Below are 23,599 nucleotides of genomic sequence, written 5' to 3' on the forward strand. Positions count from 1 at the left end.
GAAGGGTTAGGTTGCGAGTTAGCGGGCAGTGGGAAAATTATCCCTCGTGTTCATTGATCTCGTTACTGGAGATTCATTCTCACTGTACCCTGCCACTTTGATTGGCTCACAGGTTCATGATCTTGATCTGGTTCCACTCGCCTTTATTGCGATCTGTGCCTTATTCCAGAATCCATATCTTAATAGGGTGGGAAATTGTGCTTCTGGAGGGTTTTGCCTAGTGGGAGTGTTGGTAAGGGTTAGTCGGGCTGTTGGCTTGGGTTAGTCGGGGTGTTGGCTAGGCTTGTGTAATATTAGGTTAAGGGGAAAGGGCTTAGGGAGGTGGTGGTGAATTTGGGACCCGGTTGTAAGTGTTTGGGGGGAACGTACGTGAGCGTATGTGGGATCGGGAGGGGTGCCCGTTAGCTGGTCTGTGTGAGGAAGCTGTCTGTGATCTGTATATCGGGATGCATGTCGTGAGTGTGTGTGTGGTCAGAAGGGGTGAGTGTTGCCTGGTCTGTGTTGGGGGACAAAAGTTGTCTTAGACCCTAACTTAAGTGTATCGGGAGGTGTGTGGGATGAGGGGGTGGTACATGTGAGCTGGTCTATTGGGGGTGGGTTCTGTCTGGGTCAGGGTGTGGGAGTGTATGTCAGGTGAGGGGGAAGATTTTTTTTTGGGATTGAGTCCCCAGTCAGAGTCAAATTCATCAGGAACATGTGACCCTAATCTTTTTAAGCCTAATTTACTAGGCCCGATTCTGAATTTTTTTTTAAAGTTTTTTTTTGTTTTAGTTATTTTTTTTACTGATTTTTTTTTAGACTTGGTTTAGACCGTTTGGGGAGTGGGTTTGTAATAAGTCAATCCATTTCTTCTCTTCTCTTTCTCTGGGAGGTTGACCAGTTCAGGTTCATTTCCAGGCCCAGGATCTCTAAAGACTGGATCCCGTGCTGCTGGAAATGCCTGCTTACAGGGTTAGGGTTAGGTTGAGAGTTAGCAGGCAGTGGGAAAAGGGTTAGGGTTAGGCCCATACCTGGAACACTCTTACCCTAGCCTATACCTTCTCTCACTTTCCTAGAGAGTTCTACGGTAGTCATTGAACTGTCAGTTTCCATTGCTCTTTTGTTGTTGCAGGATTTCCAGTACCTGCAAGCAAATCACACCTTAGTGCCTCTCAAAGCCATCTGCCCAGTACAGTACAAAGTGGAAGTGTCTCATATCTACACTGCCCAATGCAATGAACCTTTCAGTAAAAGACTCCTTCAATCCAAGGCATTTAATCCAATTTATCTAATTATAAATCCTTAATTTGTGCGCGCACTACACATGATTAACAAACCTGAACTCCTCCAGGGCATCTTTTAATATGTTTTCCAGTAACCGCACTATAACCAAAGGAGTTGTATGTTCTTCTTTCCCCTCTTCAAGTAAGGTAGAAGTATGACTCAGGGGTTTGGCTACAGTCCTGGAATTGGTTTCTTGTTCTGTAGCAAACAAAGAAAAAATAGATTTTGATTGATAGCCATCTGAGAATATCATCTGCATTGAGTGACATCAGGAACATTAGAGATCATGATTGACCAAACATGACTCATTTAGAAAACCACTTTATTCTATTTTACTGCCAAGCTGGTAAACAAGAAAACCATTAATTCTTTGAAAGATTAAAAAACTGCAGCTGCTGAAAATCTGGAAAAAAACAGAACAGGTTAGAAACATTCAACAGGTCAGGCAGCATCAGCAGAAAGAGAAACAATTAATGTTTCATGTCCAGGTCCCTTCATCAAAACTGGGGCTTATTTCTTTTTATAATTCCCAACAGAAACATTCATAAACCAGAAAATACAAAGCATGGTTCATAAGCTTTGATCCAACTTCTCTGGCTTCATGTCTGATCTAAAATAAAAAAATTAAATATTGAAAGCAAGTACTAACTTTGGCAGTGTACAATTTCATCAAGGCATGCCTGCAGTTTGAAGACATTCTGACTCACAGAAGGCATTTCACAACTGAGGAAAAAAAAACCACCCACTAACTGTACCATCACAGGAAAGTTACATTACAGTATAATATTAGCAGACATCTGGCAGTGTTGCTTCTAGATTGTCTAAGACTCAGTGTGCAGATCTCTTGTGTGATTAAAAGTACTTGCATTAGTGATTTGCTAAGTGACTATCTTCCTTTGTTCTGCATTCCTAGTTGGCCTTCCTTCAAATCAGAAATACTACACTAATTCACCATCAGTATTTTGTTCCCTTTCATAATAAAAAAATCCTTCAACACTATAAACATTATCAATGTCTGTGAATGATTTTTTTAATCAGGAGACCACAACTTCATATTACTAGATCACCACACATCTTCGTGGTTTGAGCTTAGTTGCGAGTAGAGAGAAAAATGTTATTGTGACTGAATTTGAGTGGTGTGCCATAAAGAGCAGCAAATATCATGGAAACATTGCGGTTCCCCAAACACAGATCACAAAAAAGGCAAAAGAAAAAAAGCAACAGGGAGCTATACAGAATTTTCATGTCACAAGAGGTTTTGATCTACAAAACAAAATGAGAGAAATCAGTACCATGCAAGACTGCTACAAGCTTTGGAAAACAGGAGAATTAAGTTTTATGTTTTCACTACTATCATTATTGTAACTTGTCTTTTTACTTTAGGTTGCAGTGACCCAAGATTTCTGATAAAAATACTCAAATTATATACATGCTATTTTTCACTAGGGCTCAAGTTGAGAAAACATTTTGACAACTAGAAAAATACATCATTAGGATATATCATTTGTTGCTTTCTGTGTGAGAAAAATCTGTGTCAATGGGCAAATTTAGCAACTTGCACATGATAATTATTTTGCTAATTATTCCAAAAAATATTTTGGGAAGACCAAAGCTATGTCTTCGGTATCCTTAAACCTCACTTCACAGCCTCCAACTCATTCCCTTTCTCTGCCAATGGCAACTTCGGTGTTATTTAACTCAAAAAGAAGCTTTGAGTAACTTCGACATCTTCACCTAGGCTTGTCTTTTTCCACTTCCATTACATATCACCCATGCCTCAACTGCTGCATTCCTCATCCACACCTTTGTCATCTCTAGATTCTACTGCTGGCCAGTCTCCTCCTTTCCACACTCCATAACCTTGAGTTCACCCAAAAGCTATTCACTACTGTGCTTAAAGACCTATACTAACTTAATTTTAAAACTAATTTCAAATCCCTCCATGGCCTTATTCCTATCCATATATCTATTCCCTTATCATTGGAGAAATCTGTACTCCTCCAATTCTGCCACATGAGCATCCCTGTAATTAATCACTCTATCACAGGTACATGCGCCTTCATCTGCCTTGTCCTTGAGCTCAGGAATTACCCAAAAATCTTTGTTTCATGAAATCTCTTTGACGAACCATGTTGTCATCTATTCCAATATCCTCATGATGCTAGAGGTCAGAATTTCATTGATAGTCCTCCTGTGTCCACCTGGAAACGTTCTGCAAAATTGCTCTGTATAAATACACACATAGGGCCCAAGTACTCATTGTATGCTCTATTAAGACTGTTAAACTACAAGATATAATACTGTCTGTACACATTTTCCTCAACTTGCCAACTTTACCAACATAACCAACTAATATAATCTGAAATAATATGAATTATTTGAATACATGTTTTCAAATGAATTTGCAGTTTTACAGGGTATTCCAACATCTTGATTGCAAATATATATAATAAAAGATTTTTGCTGTCTTTGCTAAGGACAGAATGCACCAACTGTACTCAACATTTACATCCCAGTGGGAGTTGCAGAGTAGACTGTTTTAATCTTCATCATTAAGTTGAATAGACATCTCAGATTTCAGGCAGACACTAATAAACAGTGGGATCCCAAAGTGGTTGCAAAATAAAAATCAGTCTTTTGGAAAAGTTAGAAGGACAATAACATTGACTGGAGTACACAAGTTCTGCTTTAAATGACTGTGTTGTATAAACCATCTCTTGACAGACGTGTCTTTGTTGTGATTTTGATTAACAGTTCAGCAGACAAAAGTAGTATTTGAAAGTATCTCAAAGATGAGTGCATGCAGGTTGCTGCAACATAGCAGGGTTCCAAAAGATAGTTTCTTTTTAAAAAAACACTTCCATTATTTGCACTCAATAATAATGATAAAAGCATGTTTTTAAAATCATAGGGAGCATTAGGTCTACTAATTTATCCTTGCTTATTTAACTTGCTAATTAAAAATGCATGTTATTATTTCACCTTGTCTAAATGCCTGACTAAATGGCTTATTATAATAATCTGTACACAGAAGGAAGGCTGAAGTATTCTGACACATGCACTAAAGGTTCTTTGTCATATCATTTGATTTTTACGTAAAGGAAAATTTTACACTGAAGAGCATCCTGGCCTGTGGAGGCTATTTTTTTCCCCCATTGATCCAAGTATTAAGAATATTGAATATTAACAAGAGTACTAAATATTCTTGTGTACACTTTCAACACAACAAACTAAATGACAGAACAGTTTTCTAAAAATGTAAATAATGTTGTCTTATATTCACCAAGTATATAACCCTTTGACAGATGAGTGATTTGCCACGCACAGCAGTGGAGGCCAGATCAGTGGGGGTATTCAAGGAGGAGATAGACAGATATCTAAATAGTCAGGGTATCAAGGGATATGGGGATAAGGCTGGCAAATGGGATTAGAATAGTTTTTTTTTTCTCTCTCTTTTTTTCCCACCCCATTTCTTTTTCCCTTTTCCTTGGAGCAGACTCGATGGGCCGAATGGCCTGCTTCTGCTCCCTTATCTTGTGATCTTGTGAATTAGAAGCTTCTGCCGTTCCTGTTGCATGCACATTGATTATGCTCCAGCATCAGTGCAGTCAAAGTAAAGCCAATTGCAGGTTAAAGCACAACCTACCAATCAATTCCTGTGCTGAAGTACAGTAGTGTAGATTCTGTGCTTGGTCAAATTTCTTTGCTGTTAAACAGGTAGCTTCACGGAACTGGAAGAGATATTATAAATTAGTTGAAAAGTACTTAAGTACCTCACCATCCCCTTAAGAAATACCAAGCTTGCCTCCAGGAAACCACAATAGGGAAAGATTTCTCTGGCTACCAAATCAATAATAATGAGCTACAAATTTAGGAATGGAAAAACATAGTACAAAAAAGGTAGAATTTAAGACAAGATGTTTCTTTCATTCCATAATTAAAATATGAAAGACAGTACTGCAAGTAACCATTGCAGTCAAATCAATTATAGCATTTAAGCACAAATAAAAGAGAAAACTATGAAATGAAATGAAGAGAGCAAATACATACAATTAGAGTTGAGAGTTCCGATGAGGAGATTGTAATTGATTAGGGATGATGGGTTAAATGGCCTAACTGTTCTGACATTTCTAATTCTTTTTGACAATTTCTGATGTATACCTTTTCCAGGATTTCCAGGGCTGCCCCCAGAACACGTCACACAAAAAAAAATGTATTTCACTGTGTGTTTCGATGTACATGTGACTAATAAAGAAGTCTTATTTTATTCTCAAAATTTTGAGATTTGGTCAATGCTAACAAGACCATGGCCTTTTTGTTAATACTCTACAAAAGGTGGTTGTGAGCTTTCCCCTTGAACCACACTGCCTTTGTGGTAATGATACTCCTAGGATGGTATTAGATAGCAAATTCCAGGAAATAGAGAGTGGACATTGAATATTGACACAGACTTACCCACTGAATTAAATGTGGCTGCAAGAACTAATTCAATGGCATATGCTCATCGGGGTCAACAAGGCCTCTCTTCATAAGAGTTTGGAAGAATGAGAAGGGATCTCACTGAAGCAAACAATTCTGACAAGACTTGACAGGCTGGATGCCAGGATAATGGAGAATGTTTCCACTGACTTTGGGGTGGGGAGGTGGGGTGGGGAGCAGGAAGGATACAGGAGCCAGTCACTGAATATATTTATATGACCAATAGATTAGGAGGCACAAAAAAAGGACCAAGACAATTGGGAGAAGTTAGGAATACAGTATTGAGACAGAGGATCAGCCATGATTATGTTGAATGGCAGAGCAAGTTTGATGGGCTGAATAACTAACTCCAGCTTCAATTCTTCTGTGTTTCTATCTCACATACTAAAACACTCCAGTGCACCTCATTATGGAAAGAGGTTATGGAAGCACAAACATACTTGGCTTGATGATGAACAGTCTTTTGCCCTTCAATGTGAATACAAGTCCTCCTAGATTGGTGTGGGGGAAGTGGGTTTGAATTCGTGGGACATTGGACCAGTATTGGGGAAAGAGGGAGTTGTTCTGATGGGATGGGTTCCACATCAACCATGATGGGACCAGGGTCCTGGTAAACTGCATGACTAGGGCTGCAGATAGGGCTGTAAACTAAATACTAGGGGGTAGGTTCAACAGATTGGAAAAGTATGGATAAAGTAAAAAGGAAGGAGATGGCAGGAGAGGTTAGTGACGTCTCCAGAATAAAGAACAAGACAAAGTTTAGAAAGGGATAAGAAACTTCAGACAACATGGAGACAAATTTGAGATAAAAGGGTGGTGAATACAGGACTGAAAAAAAATGTTACATTTGAATGCATGCAGTATACAAAATAAGGTAGATGAGCTCATAGCGCAGTTAGAAATTAGCAGATATGATATTGTGGGCATCACAGAACCATGGTTGAAAGAAGGTCACAGCTGGGAGCTAATCATCCAAGGATACACATCTTGTCGAAAAGAGAGGCAGGTGGGCAGAGGGGGTGCAGTGGCTCTGTTGGTAAAAAAAAATGAAATCAAATCCTTAGAAAGAAGTGACATGGGATCAGAAGATGCAAAATCCTTGTAGGTAGAGTTAAGAAATTGCAAGGCTAAAAAGACCCTGATGGGAGTTAGATACATGCCTCAGAATATTAGCTAGGAGGTGGGGTACAAATTACAAAAGGAGATAGAAAAGGCATGTAAAAAGGGCAATGTTATGGTGGTCATAGGGGATTTCAATATGCAGGTAGATTGGGAAAAAATTGGGTAGGTACTGGATTCCAAGAGAAGAAATTTGTAGTATGCCTACGAGATGGCTTTTTAGAGCAGCTCATGGTCAAGTCCAATAGGGAAAAGGCAATTCTGGATTTGGTGTTGTGCAATGAACCAGATTTGATTAGGGAGCTTAAGGTAAAGGAACCCTTAGGAGGCAGTGATCATAATACAATAGAATTCACTTTGCAGTTTGAGAGGGAGAAGCTAAAATCAAATATATCCATACTGCTGCTGAGTAAAGGTAACTACAGAGGCATAAGAAAGGAGCTGGCCAAAGTTGATTGGAAGGGGATCCTTGCAGGGATCACAGCAGAGCAGCAATGGCAGGAGTTTCTGGAAGTAATTCAGAAGACACAGGTTCAGTTCATCCCAAAGCAGCAGCAGCATTCTAAAAGGGAAGATGAGGAAACTGTGGATGATAAGGAAAGTCAGGGACAGTATAAAAGCAGAAGGAAGGGCCTACAATATGGCAAAAATTAGTGGGAAGCTAGAGGATTGAGAAGCTTTGAAAAACCAATGGAAGGCAACTAAAAAAGCAATAAGGGGAGAAAAGATGAAATATGAAGGTAAGCTAGTTAATAATATAAAAGAGGACACGAAAACCTTTTTCAGATATACAAAGAGTAAAAGAGGCAAGAGTGGACATTAGACCACTGGAAGATGACACTGGAGAGGTTGTAATGGGGAACAAAGAAATGGCGGACAAACTGAATATGTATTTTGCATCATTCTTCACTGTGGAAGACACCAGCAATGTGCCAGAAATTCGACAGTTGGGGGGGCAGAAGTGAGTGTAGTCACTATTACCAAGGACAAGGTGCTTGGGAAGCTGAAAGGCCTTAAGGTAGATAAGTCACCTGGACTGAATGAACCACACCCCAGGGTTCTGAAAGAGGTAGCTGAAGAGATTAAGGAGACATTAGTAGTGATCTTTCAAGAATCACTGGATTCAGGAATAGTTCCTGAGGACTGGAAGTGTCACTCACTCTTTAAGGGAGGGAGGCAAAAATACAGGAAATTATAGGCCAGTTAGCCTGACTTCAGTGGTTAAGATTTTAAGAGTCCATTATTAAGGATGAGGTTTCAGGGTACTTGAAAGCACTTGATAAAATCGGCTGAAGTCAGCATGGTTTCCTGAAGGGGAGATCTTGCCTGACAAATCTGTTGGAATTGTTTGAGGAAGTAACAGGCAGGATAGACAAAGGAGAGTCAGTGGATGTTGTTTACTTGGATTTTCAGAAAGCCTTTGACAAGATGCTGCACATGGGGCTGCTGAACAAGATGGAAGCCCACGGTATTACAGGAAAGGTATGAGCATGGATAGAAGATTGGCTGACTAGCAGATGAAAAGAATGGGAATAAAGGGGGCCTTTTCTGATTGGCTGCTGGTGACTAGTGGTGTTCCACAGGGGTCAGTGTTGGGTCCGCTGTCTTTCACATTATATGTTAATGATCTAGATGACTGAATTGATGGCTTTGTGGCCAAGTTTGCAGATGATATAAAGATAGGTGGAGGGCAGGTAGTGTTGAGGAAGCAGGGAGTCTGCAGAGGGACTTGAACAGGTTGGGAGAATGGGCAAAGAAGTGGCAGATAGAATACAGTGTAGGGAAGTGCAAGGTCATGCACTTTGTAGAAGGAATAAAAGGCATAGACTATTTTCTGAACAGGGATCGAATTCAGAAGTGCAAAGGGATTTGGGAGTCCTAGTGTAGCATTCTCTGAAGGTTAACTTGCAGGTCAAATCTGTTGTAAGGAAGGCAAATGCCACATCAGCGTTCATTTCAAGAAGACGAGAATATGAAAGCAAGGATGTAATGCGGAGGCTTTATAAGACATTGGTCAGATCACATTTGGAGTATTATGAGCAGTTCTGGGCCCCATATCTAAGGAAGGATGTGCTGGTATTGGAGACGGTCCAGAGGAGGTTTACTAGAATGATCCCAGGGGTGAAAGGGCTAATGTACAAGGACCATTTGATGGGTCTGGGCCTGTACTTGCTGGAGTTTAGAAGGATAAAGGGGGATCTCATTGAAACCTACTGAATATTGAACGGCCTGAATAGAGTGGACATGGAGAGGATGTTTTCAGTAGTGGGAGAGTCTAGGACCAGAAGGCACAGTCTCAGTATAAAAGGATGTCCCTTTAGAACAGAGATGAGGAGGAATCTCTTTAGCCAGAGGCTGGTGAAACTATAGAATTCATTGCCACAGATGGCTGTGGAGGCCAAGTCATTGGGTATATTTAAAGCGGAGGTTGTTAGGTTCTTGATTAGTATGGGCGTCAAAGGTTGTGGGGAGAAGGCAGGAGAATGGGGTTGAGAGGGAAAAATAAATCAGCCATGATCAAATGGTGGGGCAGACTCAATGGGCTGAATGGCCTAATTCTGCTCCTACAACTTATGGAGTTACAAGCTGGGCATTCGTGAGCTGGGGAGGACCTGTTTGGCTGTGACAGCAGCTTGCCTTTGTATTGCATCTTTCATCTTTAACAGTGTCTAGAGGTGCTATCAAACAAAATTTAACACAAGGAAAGATTGAGAAGATTGACCCAAACCTTGGTCAAATCAAAGATACCGGGTTTATAGACAGTGAGAATAAGAATGAAGTTTACAGAATCAGAAGGTCATCAGGACTAAAGGGTTTGATTGCCCTCTTTTGAAGAGCAATTTAGCTATTCCTTTCACTTACTTCTTAACCCCAGGACCTCTGCAATTCTTTTTCCTTCTGTATTTTGAATGAAACTGTTCAATTTATTTCCACCATCTCCTCTGGCATTACATTCCAAATCCTAGCCATTCAGAAAAATTTTGCTTATCACATCTAGTTCTTTCACTAGTCATTTTAAATCCACGATTGACTCTTTAACCTTTGAAAACCAATTTTTCCTCTCCATTTACTCTAATCTCTTCACTCTTTTAAAGTCCTCAATCAAACCTCATTGGCTTTGATAGTTCAAAGTTATAAACTTCTCCAATCTACCCACACAACTGTAATTCAGAACAATTCAAGTTTCCACCCCCCCCCCCCCCCACCCCGTATCCTTTCCATTGTCTTCATGCACTACCTTGGAAATGCATGCAAAATTCCGATCTTGGGCCAATTTATCATTGTATATGTTTCAGCACAACTTTCTAGCTTTTGTATTCTGTGACTCAATTTATCATGCCCAAGAATGAATATACTTCATTAACAGTTTTGTTAATCTGCCCTCCACACAAGATATTTACAGAAATATCTGCAAATGTCTTGTGTTCTGTGTTCTTATCTATGCAATAAATTTGTAACACTTAGGTTGTTTAGCTGTAAGGATATGTGAACCAAAACATCAACTCGAATTCTCTTCCCACAGGTGCAGCCTGACCTGAGTATTTTCCATTTTTATTTTAGATTTCCAGCATTAGCAGCTTTGTTTTATTTTTCAGCTTATATATGCTTTATTTCTCTCCTCCAATCTTCCCATTAAAATGCATCACCTCATTCATTTTTTTGTGTTGAATTTTTTTGCCATGTACTTAAGGGAGGAATTGAAATTTGGTTATTGTCAGTTGTAATGAGATACAGTGAAAAACTTGTCTTGCAATCTTTTCATACAGATCAATTCATTACAATAGAACAAGATAAAACAATACAGAATGCAGAATAAAATGTTACAGTTAGAGAAAGTGCAGTGCAGGTAGACAATAAGGTGAAAGGTCATAACAAGGTAGATTGTGAGGTCAAAACTCCATATTGTACTAGGGAACCGTTCAATAGTTTTATATCAGCAGGATAGAAGCTGTTCCTGAGACCAGTTATACGTGCTTTCAGGCTTTTGTATCTTCTGCCTGATGGGAGAGGCAAGAAGAGAGAATGTCCCAGGTGGGTGGGGTTTTTGATTATGCTGGCAGCTTTACCGAGGCAGCGAGAAGCATAGAGAGAGTCCTAGGAGGGAAGGCTGGTTTCCATGATGTGCTGAGCTGTGTCCACAACTCTGCAGTTTCTTGCAGTCCTGGGCAGAGCAATTACCATACCAAGTTGTGATGCATCTAGTTAGAATGCTTCCTATGGGGCATCAATAAAAAAGTTGGTGAGTATCAAGGGAGACATGCCACATTTCTTCAGCCTCCTGAGGAAGTAGAGGCACTGGTGAGCTTCTTGGCCATGGATTTATGTGGTCGGACTAGGACAAGCTATTAGTGATCTCCACTCCTAGGAACTTGAAGCTCTTAACCCTCTCAACCTCAGCACCATTGATGTCGCAGGTGCATGTGCAACGCCCCGCTTCCTGAAGTCAATGACCAGCTCTTTTGTTCTGCTGACATTGAGGGTAAGGTTATTATCATGACACTATGTCACTAAGCTCTCTATCTCCTTCCTATACACCAACTCATCGTTATTTGAGATAAGGCCTCCTACGGTGGTATCATCTGCAAACTTGCAGATGGTGTTAGAGCAGAATCTGACCATACAGTATGAGTGTATTGGGAGTAGAGTAGGGGGCTGTGGACATAGTCTTGTGAGGCACGGATGTCAAGAATAATCATGCCAGAGGTGTTGATGCCTATCCTTTCTGATTGCGGTCTGTTGGTCAGGAAATCAAGGATCCAGTTGCAGAGGGAAGTGCTGAGTCCCAGGTCTTGGAGTTTGGTGATGAGTTTGCTTAGAATAATAGTATCGAAGACAAAGCTGTGGTCAATAAACAATAGTCTAACGTAGGTGCCTTTATTGTCTAGATGCTCCAGAGATGAGCGTAGGGCCAGGAGACGGCCTGCATCGCAGACCTGTTTCAACAGTAGGCAAATTGCAGTTGGTTGAGGTTTCCTGAGAGGCTGGAGTTAATGCATGCCATGACCAGCCTCTAAAAGTACTTCATGATGGTGGAAGTCAGAGCCATTGGTCAGTAGTCATTAAGGCATGTTACCTTGTTTTTCCTTAGGTACCAGGATGATAGTGGTCTTCTTAAACCAGATGGGAACCTCAGATTGAAGCAGGGAGGGGTTAAATATGTCTGCAAAACCCCTGCCAGCTGATCTGCACAGGATCTGAGGACACAGCCAGGGACATCATTCAGTCCAGATGCTTTCCACAGGTTCACTCTTCAGAAGACTGATCTGATGTCCTCAACAGTAGCCATGGGTTCAGGTTCACTGGAGGCTGTCGGAGTGGATGGTGATATACCAAACTCCTTCCGTTCAAAACGTGCATAGAATGCGTTAAGCTCATCAGGAAGGGATGCGCTATTAGCTGTGCTGCCCAACTTCTGGATTTTTCAAATCCAGATCTTTAGGAACTGGCCAGCTGAAGGCATGGTCAGAAGATCATCTACTTGTTACTACACTACAGCAGAAAATACAAGTCCAAAACTGACCCTCACAGCAATACATAGGAGCATTTCCACTGAACTTGCGCAAAATTTTACCGAGTAAGATTCCTGGTCAATAGCCACCTCAAACATCAGCATTCCTTTCTCACCTCACATTGTGGTAAGAATTCATCCTTTGGAATGCAAAAATCACAACTTCAAAATTAGCGCCATGGCAGTTTTAAGTGTTCCAATTTGACATCACAGAAATGAACCTCACCAGCTCCAGTGTTTCAGTTGCAGGCCTCACAGCTAATGTTGAGTGATCTCCAAGCGTCATAATATTCGATTCACTTTCAGGAAGAGGAGAGCAGCTCAAGGCATGGCAGGCAGAGGTCCAGGAGAACTCATCGATGGTTGAAATATTAGTATAGCTCACATCTGAGCAGAAAAAGAGGCAAAACAAATTTATAAGCACAACTGCTGAAAGAAAAATATAAAAGTTCCGAAGCTGAGAGTTTTTTTTTAAAAAACACTTGGTTACCAATGGAAGTAAGTAATCTAGCATGTTAAAATATCCTACACAATGGAATAGTTCAACATTGATCAATGCATATGCATTTTGTTTTTCATAAGCTGAATATGTCTTTGACACTTTCAATCACAGGTGTGGCTGATATGTTTGTAAAAGTTGCAGTGAGCTAGCAACCTCAAGCTTATGGCCAATAAAAAAAACATACCAGATTCGTAAATAGCTTCTCACTCTCACTATTATGATTGCTGCTCACTCTCATGATCAATGCCTTCACTGAGAGATGATGGAACTCCCCAACTGAAAGTGAATGTAGCTGAAATGCCTGCAGGTAGACAATCTATCAAAGGGTTTCTGAAAGCTACAGATCAAATAAGATGGCAAGGAAAGAGCTGGTTACAAATACACGTTTAACCTTTTTGTTCATTAAAATCAGTCCCAAGAATCTCCAGCAAATCTTCCAAGATCAAAAGGTATAAACCTGAGCTGCAACAGCAACTGAAACATAACTGCAGATGCTAGAAATCTGAAACAAAAAGAAAACAAAAAAGGGGAAATGTCAGAAAGTGTCAATGGGTCAGGCAGCATCTGTGAAGAAAGAAACAGAGTTGACACTTTAGGTCAAGGACACTATCAGAATTTAAAGGGAGAAATAGTTCTGATGTGAGGTCAACCTCTAACCCTTACTAGCTTTTCTCCCCACAGATGCTGCCTGATCTGCTGATTATTTCAGGTCACCGTTGTGCTTTGCATCTCGCAGCCCAAGCACCTTTTGTTTCTTTTCAGCACTGAAAGCAATTAAGTTACGAGGACTTACATATACATTCCCTCTTCACACTCATTTACTCACATTTCCAGTTCTGATGAAGAGTTATGGACCTGGAATATTAACTCTTCTCTTCACAAATGCTGCCCAACCTGCTGTGGTTTTTTTTTCGCCCTCAGCATTTTCTGTTTATCTTTTGGGCTGCAACTGCTCTTGGTTCATTTGATATTTCATGATCATAATTCTCAGTCTGAAGATTTCTAAACTTTTACCATCACTGGTTTGAATCCAATCTTGAAGAAAAACTCAAATAATTCACCAGAACGGTTAGTGCAATTTTGGAATCTCCTCCAAATGCCACCAGTTTCATGAAAGTAACTAAGAATTCTGTGCCCTCACATTAAGCCCATGTTGATAGCCTTCCTTATTCACTCAAGTTTGAGAGCCACCCTCATTATCGCAGTACTTGATCTGTTCCCACAACAGTCCTCTGCTTGAAACTATGGTACCGTTAACATGCTTGTTTTAAAAGCTAAGATTCAAACTCCGTCTTGACTCATTCATTTTAAATAACAGAGAATGGCCAGTAAATAAAATGAAGTGCTTTTTACTGACTAAAAGAGCTTAGCAAGCCCAGAAAACGTTTCTATCATGCTCCAACAGAGAGAGAACTTCTGGCAAGTCCTAGATTAAGCAATGTAACAGAGAGCACTTGGTCACATACAACAGTTCTTAAAGTAGCACCAATTATTATCATATGTTACCTCCCTTTAATAATGAAGGGGTAGCAAGAAAAAAGTCACATCTAAAATAACCATCTACTCTTTTTGTGCCAGCACTGAAGCAGGCCTCTCAGCTCAGTGTCCATTCCAACCATCAAACACACATTTTACAATAATCCCATTCTACTGTCTGTATATTCCCCTTTGTCCTTTACTTTAGCATATTCTTGGACTGATGGACAATCCTTTTGGATCAAATCATAACTGCATGTGTTCTCACTTTGCAGGGTTAGTGATGCATCCTCCAGTATCTCCCCATCTACTTCAATTAAGAAAGCCTAGTGGCCTTCGAGATGGCACCTGTTCTGATATACAAGCCCTCCACAATAACACCATATGCCATATCTGGCATCAGTCTGATGTGGGCTTCATCCTCACTTTCTCCGATCCTTAGTGATATCTTTCACATCTCTAGTAGTAGTTATCCTACCTTCCCCTTTTTGCCTCCAGTTGTCCTTTGTTTTGGCCCTTCTGCTTCTTGCAATCTTTCTAATGTTGGGAGTAAAGTTCTGATTCATCCATTCACGGGCCCATGCATTAGACTGCTCGTTATCCCTCAGCATGGGTAAAGAGGAAAGGTAGGATGCTCAAATAAGTGATCCACTTGATCACATTGCCCTCTTCAGCAGTTCCCTGGCCACCTTCATCATGGTGCTTGCAGAAATGATTTTCCAATTCACATGATGCACACATTTCCTCTCAGATACAAGGCATTTCAGCCATTCATGTTGCCATCCACAATACTGCAAACTTGGCTGTATTTTCACAGTTCTACCTTTTGTCATGTGCTGTTTGCTGCTGGCCACCCAAAATCCATAGCCTAGCTTTGGACAGCTTTGCAGCTTTGTCTGCCTGCATGCACTTTTCTAGAATTAATAATGTCTCACATTATAACTATTGTTTCAGACTGGACTCCCAATTCTGCATATATTCTAATTATCGAGGCAAGAGCTCTTCAAATCTGCTAATCTATAGTTATCTGTTAACCACCCCAGTTCCAATAAGAAAAAAAATCAAAAGGATTTTCCTGTACCTGATTTTATTAACAGCAACTCTCATTTCTTGGCGACTTGTAATATGCCTGTAATACATTCTCGAAGGACCTCCTTTCTACATAGGATTTTACAATTCTCCCCCCCCTTAAGGTCAATTACTTTGGTCCAGTTGAGTTTATTTGCCACAACCATTTTATCATGGACTGTAGACTCTTCCCTCCACGCTTTATACAGGAGGCTCAGGCTTCTTTATTTGCTCCATTGTGCACTCTCTCAACTGAAATGACAGAGCTTAGTATCTCCAAGTGCATGTCCATATGTTGTCTCAACTAGGAGGAATCATGTTCAGCATTTCATGTTACACAAGTTCAGGCAATGAGCCTAAGTTTTACAGTTTTGTCAACCAGCACTTCTGACCATCACATCTCAGTATCTTTTCTTGTTCACACACTAAGATACCGAGGACACCCATTAATTTAAACTAACAGAAGGTTATTTTATTAAATAAAAGAACTTGCACTGCATCTTACTCCCTCGCAGGCATGCACCTTCTGGCATATCCTACACTAAAAAACATAACACAGCACCATCACAGGCTACAACTCTTAATAATGTTAATGACTAATATTACATGTTTCACAAACCAAGATAACTAATAAAGAAACCCCATGCAATTATCCAAGGCGTTTTTCTTTTGCAACAAGCCACAGTAAACACTAGCGTCATGAAACAACCATTTAAAATCACTTGTGTGTTAAGAAAGTTTAGACCAAAATGTGGCAAGTTGTGTCTTCTGTTATTCAGAATGACGCATCCAGCTGAAGGTAAACATTGTTGTCCCGACATCCACAATGGGGCCAGGTAAGCATTAGTACACCTGAGTGACCAACTCAACTGGCACTGCCAAAGTAAGAAAGAAACTAACACTGCAATACTAGTTATTCATGCTACTTACCTGATCTGATGGGTGAAAAGATTTCCCCAAAGCTGTTTGTTGCAAGAAACATCACTTTTCTATACTGCGAAGGTTTGCTTGCAGTGAAACTGCTAACCTGCAAAGAATCTGAAAAAGAAGAGCCAACAAGGGATTTATAACTTCATCCATCAATGCATTATAATAGAGATCAATACAAATTTAAGGGCCTTAACAGGAAACTAAATTAAGTTGGGAATAGAAAGTGACTGGAATAATTAAAACCAATGTCTCTAACAAGTTTAGATGCCCTTAGACCATGGAAAGGATTATAACAGAGAGGAAAGGAGGAAATCTTATGCTATCAATGACCAACTTTGGTGAAATAGTCTAGTGTCAATTCTCATGAACAATGTTTCATTCTGATTTGCTTTGTCTGCCTCGCTCATTGAATATTCATTCTGAACAAGCAAAGATAGTCCACCACCCTAGTGGGAATGATATCAGGAACATTAAAACTAGCATCCTCAAAATAGTTTCAAAACACTGCTTTTCAAAAGGGATTACCATGGTCTCTACCAGGATGATCTCAGTTGGCTGGAAGTCATTTGATCATGGTGTTGACAAGGCCAAACGGTTTCAAAGGATACAAAATAAAAGAGGCAAGCTTGGTTTATGAAGCCTCAACTTTATGAAGGGAATATGAAAGACCATAATTTTAGTAACTCTCAAATGCCAATAATGAGCACATCCAAGTAGATACACCAACAAATGGAATGAATATCATTTTCAGAGCAGTTTGCAGAATGTAAAAGTACCAAAGAAGACAATTAAGTATTAAACATTAGATCAGCCAGCTTCCTTGAAACTGCCTCTCAAACAGACTTAATATTGTTCAATGACTATTATTTTTGTTTTATACAGCTAAATACAATTGCAGTCTTAATCCAGCATCTCAAATATGTTTGAGAGCAAAATTTTGCTCCAGGTCCTTTCCCATCTCCAACCTCCCTCCACTGTTCCCCACTCCATCTCGCCAGCACAAGTCTATCATTACTGTGTTGAACTGATCATCATTAGAATTGCCACAAAGTTTGGAGCAAGGTACCTCATCAATCACTTGCAGAATGGCATCAAAAAGGTCGGATCGGTGGTAAAGAAAGCGAATGCTATGTTGGCATTCATTTCGAGAGGTATAGTGTATAAAAGTAAGGAAGTGTTGATGAGGCTTTACGGGGCACTAGTGAGGCCTCATTTGGAATATTGTGCGCTGTTTTGGGCCCCACATCTTAGGAAGGATGTGTTGACGTTGGAAAGGGTTCAGAGGAGATTTACGAGGATGATTCCAGGAATGAAAGGGCTTACGTATTAGGAGCGTTTGTCGGCTCTTGGACTGTACTCGCTGGAGTACAGAAGAATGAGAGGGGACCTCATAGCGACATTTAAAATATTGATAGGAAAGGACAGAGTAAATGTGGCTAGGCTGTTTCCCTTGGTGGGTGAGTCCAGGACCAGAGGGCACAATCTTAGAATTAGAGGGTACAGTTTCAAAACAGAGATGAGGAAAAATTTCTTTAGCCAGAGGGTGGTGAATTTGTGGAACTCCTTGCCACGTACAGCAGTGGAGGCCAGATCAGTGGGGGCGTTCAACGAAGAGATAGATAGATATCTAAATAGTCAGGATATCAAGGGATGTGGGGATAAGGCCGGTAATTGGGATTAGAATAGTTTTTTTTTCTCTTCTTCTTCTTCCTCCCCCATTCCCCATTTCTCATTTCTATTTCCCTTTCCTTGGAGCAGACTCGATGGGCCGAATGGCCTGCTTCTGCTCCCTTGTCCTGTGATCTTGTGATAAATGAAAAATAACAAATTAGGGTGACAGGAAAGAAACTGAGTGCAAAACAAAAAAAAACTTACATGAGTCTCTAGGGTCTGAAGTGACACTTTTGCTACTAACATCAGTTGCCACAGATACACTGTAGGCTTCTTCTTTCCTATTATTCCAAGCAGTGGGCCAAGCAGCCTGTTTCTTTTTTTTTGGGGGGGGGGGGTGGGGAAGGAAGAATAAACATTGTAATGTAAATGCTTTGAGAAATTTTAATGTTTAGCCTTATTTGGTGCAGAGCTCACACAGCTTAAAGAACAGTAAGAAAAATAACAAGGCTACTGCAGATGCAACCATGGCATTCTTTGCATTTCTGAAGTTGATTTAAACAATTAGCAATAACTAACATATTGTTTCTTGTTTTCAAGTGAAAACAATTGCAAACCAATCAAATCAGAAATACTGCAGATGTTGAAAATCTGAAAATATAATTTGCATGTATATTTAATACCTACTCCCAAGACTATCTGGAAAAAGGTCATCAACCTGAAAAAAATAATTCTGTTTCTCTTTACAGATGCTGCCAAGTTGTACATTTCCAGCATTTTTTGTTTTTATTGCAAACCTCATGGGTTTGAAGAGTCAAATAACATTGAACACTTTTTTTTGACAAGATGATATCTTTAAAATAAAGATCCTTTCTTTGCTTGAAGCAGAGTAACAGTCAATATTAGCCAAACACACTAATGGAATTTTTAGTGATTCAACAAACCACTGGTATGATTAAAAGTTAACAATTTTGATAACCAAATTGCCCACTTATGTTCCAACAAACTTGAAAAATTGATCTGTGAAAATCAATACGATTCAAAATTTATATTGCCAGACATGCATTTGGGAAGTCAAAAAGAGGCTGGCTTCTTTTGGAAGAGATATTGCACAGATAAAAAAAGTTGGATTATTATCTTCTACAAGTCACAATGGAAAAACATACTGTACTGGCAGACTCCTATTGAAGTGGCTACCATTAAAAAAAGCTAAACATGCAAGATACAATTACAATTGTGCTTTGTTCCAAATATAATCTTCAGGAATAAGACTGAAAATTTATATAGCAATCAAACTCAAATCACTTTACAGCCACTTAAGTGCATTTGATGTGCTGTAGAATCTGAAATAAAAGAAATTACAGCAGCACATTGCAAGAATTATCAATAAGTAACAATGGTCAGATAATCCATTTTAAATGTTGACTATGATATAAATGTTAAGTGATCTTGTGTATCAAAAAGTCAGATCTTTTCTTCTCTTTCATCACCCCATCTCCTACACTTCTCAGAACGAAATGTTGAACTTACAGCAACAAAGGCATAAAAGGAGACAATATGGGCATACTCATGGTATCCCTTACTGTGATGGGATACTGCCCAAGATTATATCCATTACCCATACCTCTCAGACTTAAGAGCTAGTGTCTCTTAATTTTGGCTGAATTGCTAGTTTCATAATTTGTGTAGAAATAATTTTCTATCTGAACACAAAGAATAATAAACAATTCCACCAGGTGGTTTGATATCAGGAACAGAAATGAATTCACATTCTATTTTCATCCTTTGAAGGATTAAACTGTGGTAATAACACAGCAGTGGCTTCCACTGTTCTGAATGGCAACTAAAGGCATTGGACTCAAGGGATTTTTTTTGTTGTAGTATCTTCAGATATAATGCAGCTCCTGTTGGCACATGAAGGAAAAATGCCAAGGCCAATTCTGAAGGTCACATAATCAATCTCAGTGCAAAGGGCCAGTTTTCACATTGAAAGATGAGCACATTATCCCCTTCCATCTTTATTTATGGTATTCAGTGAAAGATTGTGACAAATAAAAAAAAAATGTTCAGCCTTTTCAATGCAGGTCAAGAAGAAAAAGATGCATTTCAAAACAAGCAAATCTTTAAACCAATCGCTATCTTGGCTATCTTCAATCTGAAATGCTCACAAATCCCATGGAAGGTTAATTATACCAGAAGTATATATTTAAATAAAATCCTGTTTTATGTGTTAAGAGTTAAGCAATTGACCAGAGCACTTCACCATGGAAATATTTGCCCATCAATAGGATCTCAGCACTTAAAAAAAACTGAGATGCATCAAAACTGAAACACATCAGGAATGTTTTCAAGCTCATTACTTCCCATAAAGTGAACTTTTCATGCATGGCTTTTCCCCTTTCAAATCATGGGCACCCTGAGAATGGAATGTTTTGTCTTCGTTGAGTTTAGTTAGCACTGTAAATATCATCTGAAGTAATGGTTGAATGCAAGGAGACCCAGCTGCACTTTCCTGAACTCCATTACTCTGCCTGACAAACTGAAACAGTGGGCTTTTGCTTAAGATTTGTTTTCAGCAATTAACTTCTCCAGGACACTCCCAATTTAAGTACAGACTCAACACATTGTAGAAGTTCGCCCTCGTTTCCCATGGCTAGAACACAATAGATTTCAAAGGCCAACTGCAGACAGCTGGCAACATCAAGGTATCCATGACAGACATGCCCATTAGAAAGATCAGCACTGGAAAGGGGCAGATGTCATCAGTCTTTTTCCAAAAACTTATGAGATGTGGACACTGCTGGTGAAGTTAGTATTCATTGCCCCTCCCTAACTGCCCTCAACAAGGCTGTTTGAGCTTCCTTCTTAAATGTCTGTAGTCTGTTTTTAAGGTGCTCCCACAATGCTGCTTGCTAGGTTGTTCCAATATTTAGTTCCAGCATCAATGAAGGAATAATGACAAGGTTTTCAGGATAGGGGAAATATTCAGTCTGGAGGGGCAATTGAAGTTAATGGTGTTCCCATGAACCCACTGCTCTTGTCCTACTAAATGGTGGTGATAATTTTGCAAGGTGCTGTTGAAGAAATCCTGGTGTGTTGCTGGAGTACATTTTGTAAATGATGCACACTGCTGGAGGATATAAAAGTTTAGGCTGTTAGATAAGGTTCTGTTGTAACTGGATCATCAGCAGTTGCATACAATTGAACTTCAATTAGTTGTGGCCAGAAAATGAGGGGTGGAATAGCAAGATTTCCATGGTGCCCACTCTACTAACCCATGTTAATAAACTCATGGGATTACCATTCATGGCTGGGATTCCCCAACCCACCTACTCAAAAGATCCCACTTTTATAAAAATGATGACAGTCAAGATATAGGACCTACAGGTTATCAGTTTCAGGAAGCAAAGACAGAATGAGATGACTTTTATATACATCATGCATCAACAATTGGAATTGCCTCCTGGAAAGCCTCAAACCCAATCCTATGTTATAGCAATAGTACAACTGAACAAACTCCGTTGCTAATCTCCCTTGAACTACATACCTCAATGCAGTTTTTTCAGGCCACTCCATCTTTGCTTCTATTTTCAGAGTGAAGCTTGGAAAACACATGCAAATTTCTTGGCTTCTTCTCATCACCCATTATCATAGCAGCAACAGTCATCAAACCAGACTTGCATCATCCAAATGAATTTGCCAAGAGTATGCCAATTATGGTACAAAACAGCAACAATGCAAATACCTCTAAATAACTAAATGCTCTCTTCTATCCAGGCTGCATGCAAGATAGAAAGTTTAAAGTGCAAGTCATATCACCAGATGAGCATAGTGATGACGATGACAACTTCAACTAATGCAGAACCTCTAATCTAACAAACATCCAGGCACTTCACAGGAATACAAGCAAAATTTGAAAACAAGGATATGTTAGAATAGTTGATTAAAAGCTTGGTCAAAAAGCTTTAAGAGAATGATACAATGGAGAGGTTTAGGTGACAATGCTCTGGCTTGAGCATAGCTGCCAATCATGAATCAATTAAAAATTAGGATACACAAGAGACCTTATTTGAAGAAACACAGACATTTTGTTTTAAAACATAAAAGGAGTTTTGTCGGGCTAAAACAAATTGATGGAGAGAATTGAGACTGCATGGATATCTGAAAATAACGATTAGAGTTTATGGAATGGATTGGTTAACCAAGTGCCAGTATTGATCACCGAGGGTAATGGACAAACTGGATGGGAAAAGCTGCAACAATGGCAGCAGGGTACAGGATGTCCTCAAATTTGTTGTGGGTAGAACAAAGGCTATGGTTACCCCCCCCCCCCCCCCCCCAAGGTCAAGGAAGACTTGCTTCCACACAAATTCTGCATGTTCCAAGGCTGCTGAAGCATCTCCTGCAGGACCTAGAGACTCTGCTGAAAGTCAGGTAGATCCTCAGGAAAAAAAAAGGGGCAGGTATGTTAAGGATCTTTTATGTGCCTACTATGGTTTGTGGATGGCCTCTGCATCTTCCCATCACAAACACTGAAGCTATTTACCATCTTGCTGAATACTCCTTCTACATTTTAAGCGATCACAGCCAAAGAATTCCCATGGATCAGCAAGGATTTCTGCCCCCCCCCATCAAGTAGACTCAGAATATTCTCAAAGCATTTTCTCCTGTCCTGCAGGTAATCCCTTGCTGTGACAGAACTTAGTAAAGAGTGCCCATCATGGGAGTCTGGACCATTCAGCCCACCCAACACAGCTGGCAGAGTATAATCAGTGTCTCAGTCCTGGGAGCAGACTCTGATGTAGGTTCACCCATCCTAGTTATGGGCTTGAGGATTTTGTGGAGACAGCATTGATGATTCCCCCTCCAGCACTTTACTGTAGATAGTCAAAGTTGCCAAAGCATACAGCTGCCTGGTAGAGTACGAGGTTGACACCAGGTTTGAACTCTCGATCTTCCAGCACTCTTTTTTCCCCTGCCACCAAAGGCTGTGCTGCAGCACTGAAGGCTTTGGTCAATTTTGACATTGATATCCACCTTGGTTGAGAGATGGCTCCTGAGATATGCCAAGTTTTCATGATCTCATCATAGCTCATGATTCTCAGTGAGGGGGTTTTCTGTTGTGCAGTGGGGGCAGTTTGTTAGAGGAGCTGGTCTTTTAGATGTTTAGTGTGAGGAACATCCCCTCAAAATCTGTGTAGGAGTCAATGGTAACCTGGAGCTTGGCCTACAAATGTCCACATACACAGTCATCAGAGTATTGCAAATCATTCACCGATCTTAATTCTGGAGGGACCTGAAAGTTTCATGGTTGCCAGATCATCCTGAAGACTACCTGCACTCCGGCAGGGAGCTTGTTGGAAGTGCAACATTTCATTGTAGTTTGGGAAGGGGATTGGTGTGACGACAGCCTTGCTTGACTCCAGACTGCACTGGAATTGGGACTGTGGTAAAACCATTCATCAACACCACCCAAAGTCATTCCCCCCCACCTCAAGATTGTTGGAATCGTCAAGCCTTGAAGTAACAAAAATGTATAGGTGAGGATTTTAAAAAAAAAATCCATAAATGATTTAACTTGGGAACAGAAGAAATATTACAAAATCAGAAACGTTTTTTGTCGTAATTGTGCTGAACCAACA

At 40.1% G+C, this 23,599-nt stretch overlaps 1 protein-coding gene across 1 annotated transcript in view; it reads right to left on the minus strand.

The window, feature by feature from the left end:
- Positions 1-1,297: 1,297 nt before the first annotated feature.
- The window catches only part of LOC127571356 (protein NEDD1-like), a 39,499-nt gene continuing 17,197 nt past the window's right edge, over positions 1,298-23,599 (minus strand). Inside the window, exons 6-10 of the mRNA XM_052017652.1 lie at positions 18,222-18,333; positions 16,347-16,454; positions 12,597-12,757; positions 4,910-4,994; positions 1,298-1,461 (exon numbers count right to left, since the gene is read on the minus strand). Coding sequence (XP_051873612.1) covers positions 1,298-1,461; positions 4,910-4,994; positions 12,597-12,757; positions 16,347-16,454; positions 18,222-18,333 — 630 coding nt within the window. The remainder of the gene's footprint in view (positions 1,462-4,909; positions 4,995-12,596; positions 12,758-16,346; positions 16,455-18,221; positions 18,334-23,599) is intronic.

The sequence above is a fragment of the Pristis pectinata genome, chromosome 6, assembly GCF_009764475.1.
Source record: "Pristis pectinata isolate sPriPec2 chromosome 6, sPriPec2.1.pri, whole genome shotgun sequence".
Taxonomy (NCBI): domain Eukaryota; kingdom Metazoa; phylum Chordata; class Chondrichthyes; order Rhinopristiformes; family Pristidae; genus Pristis; species Pristis pectinata.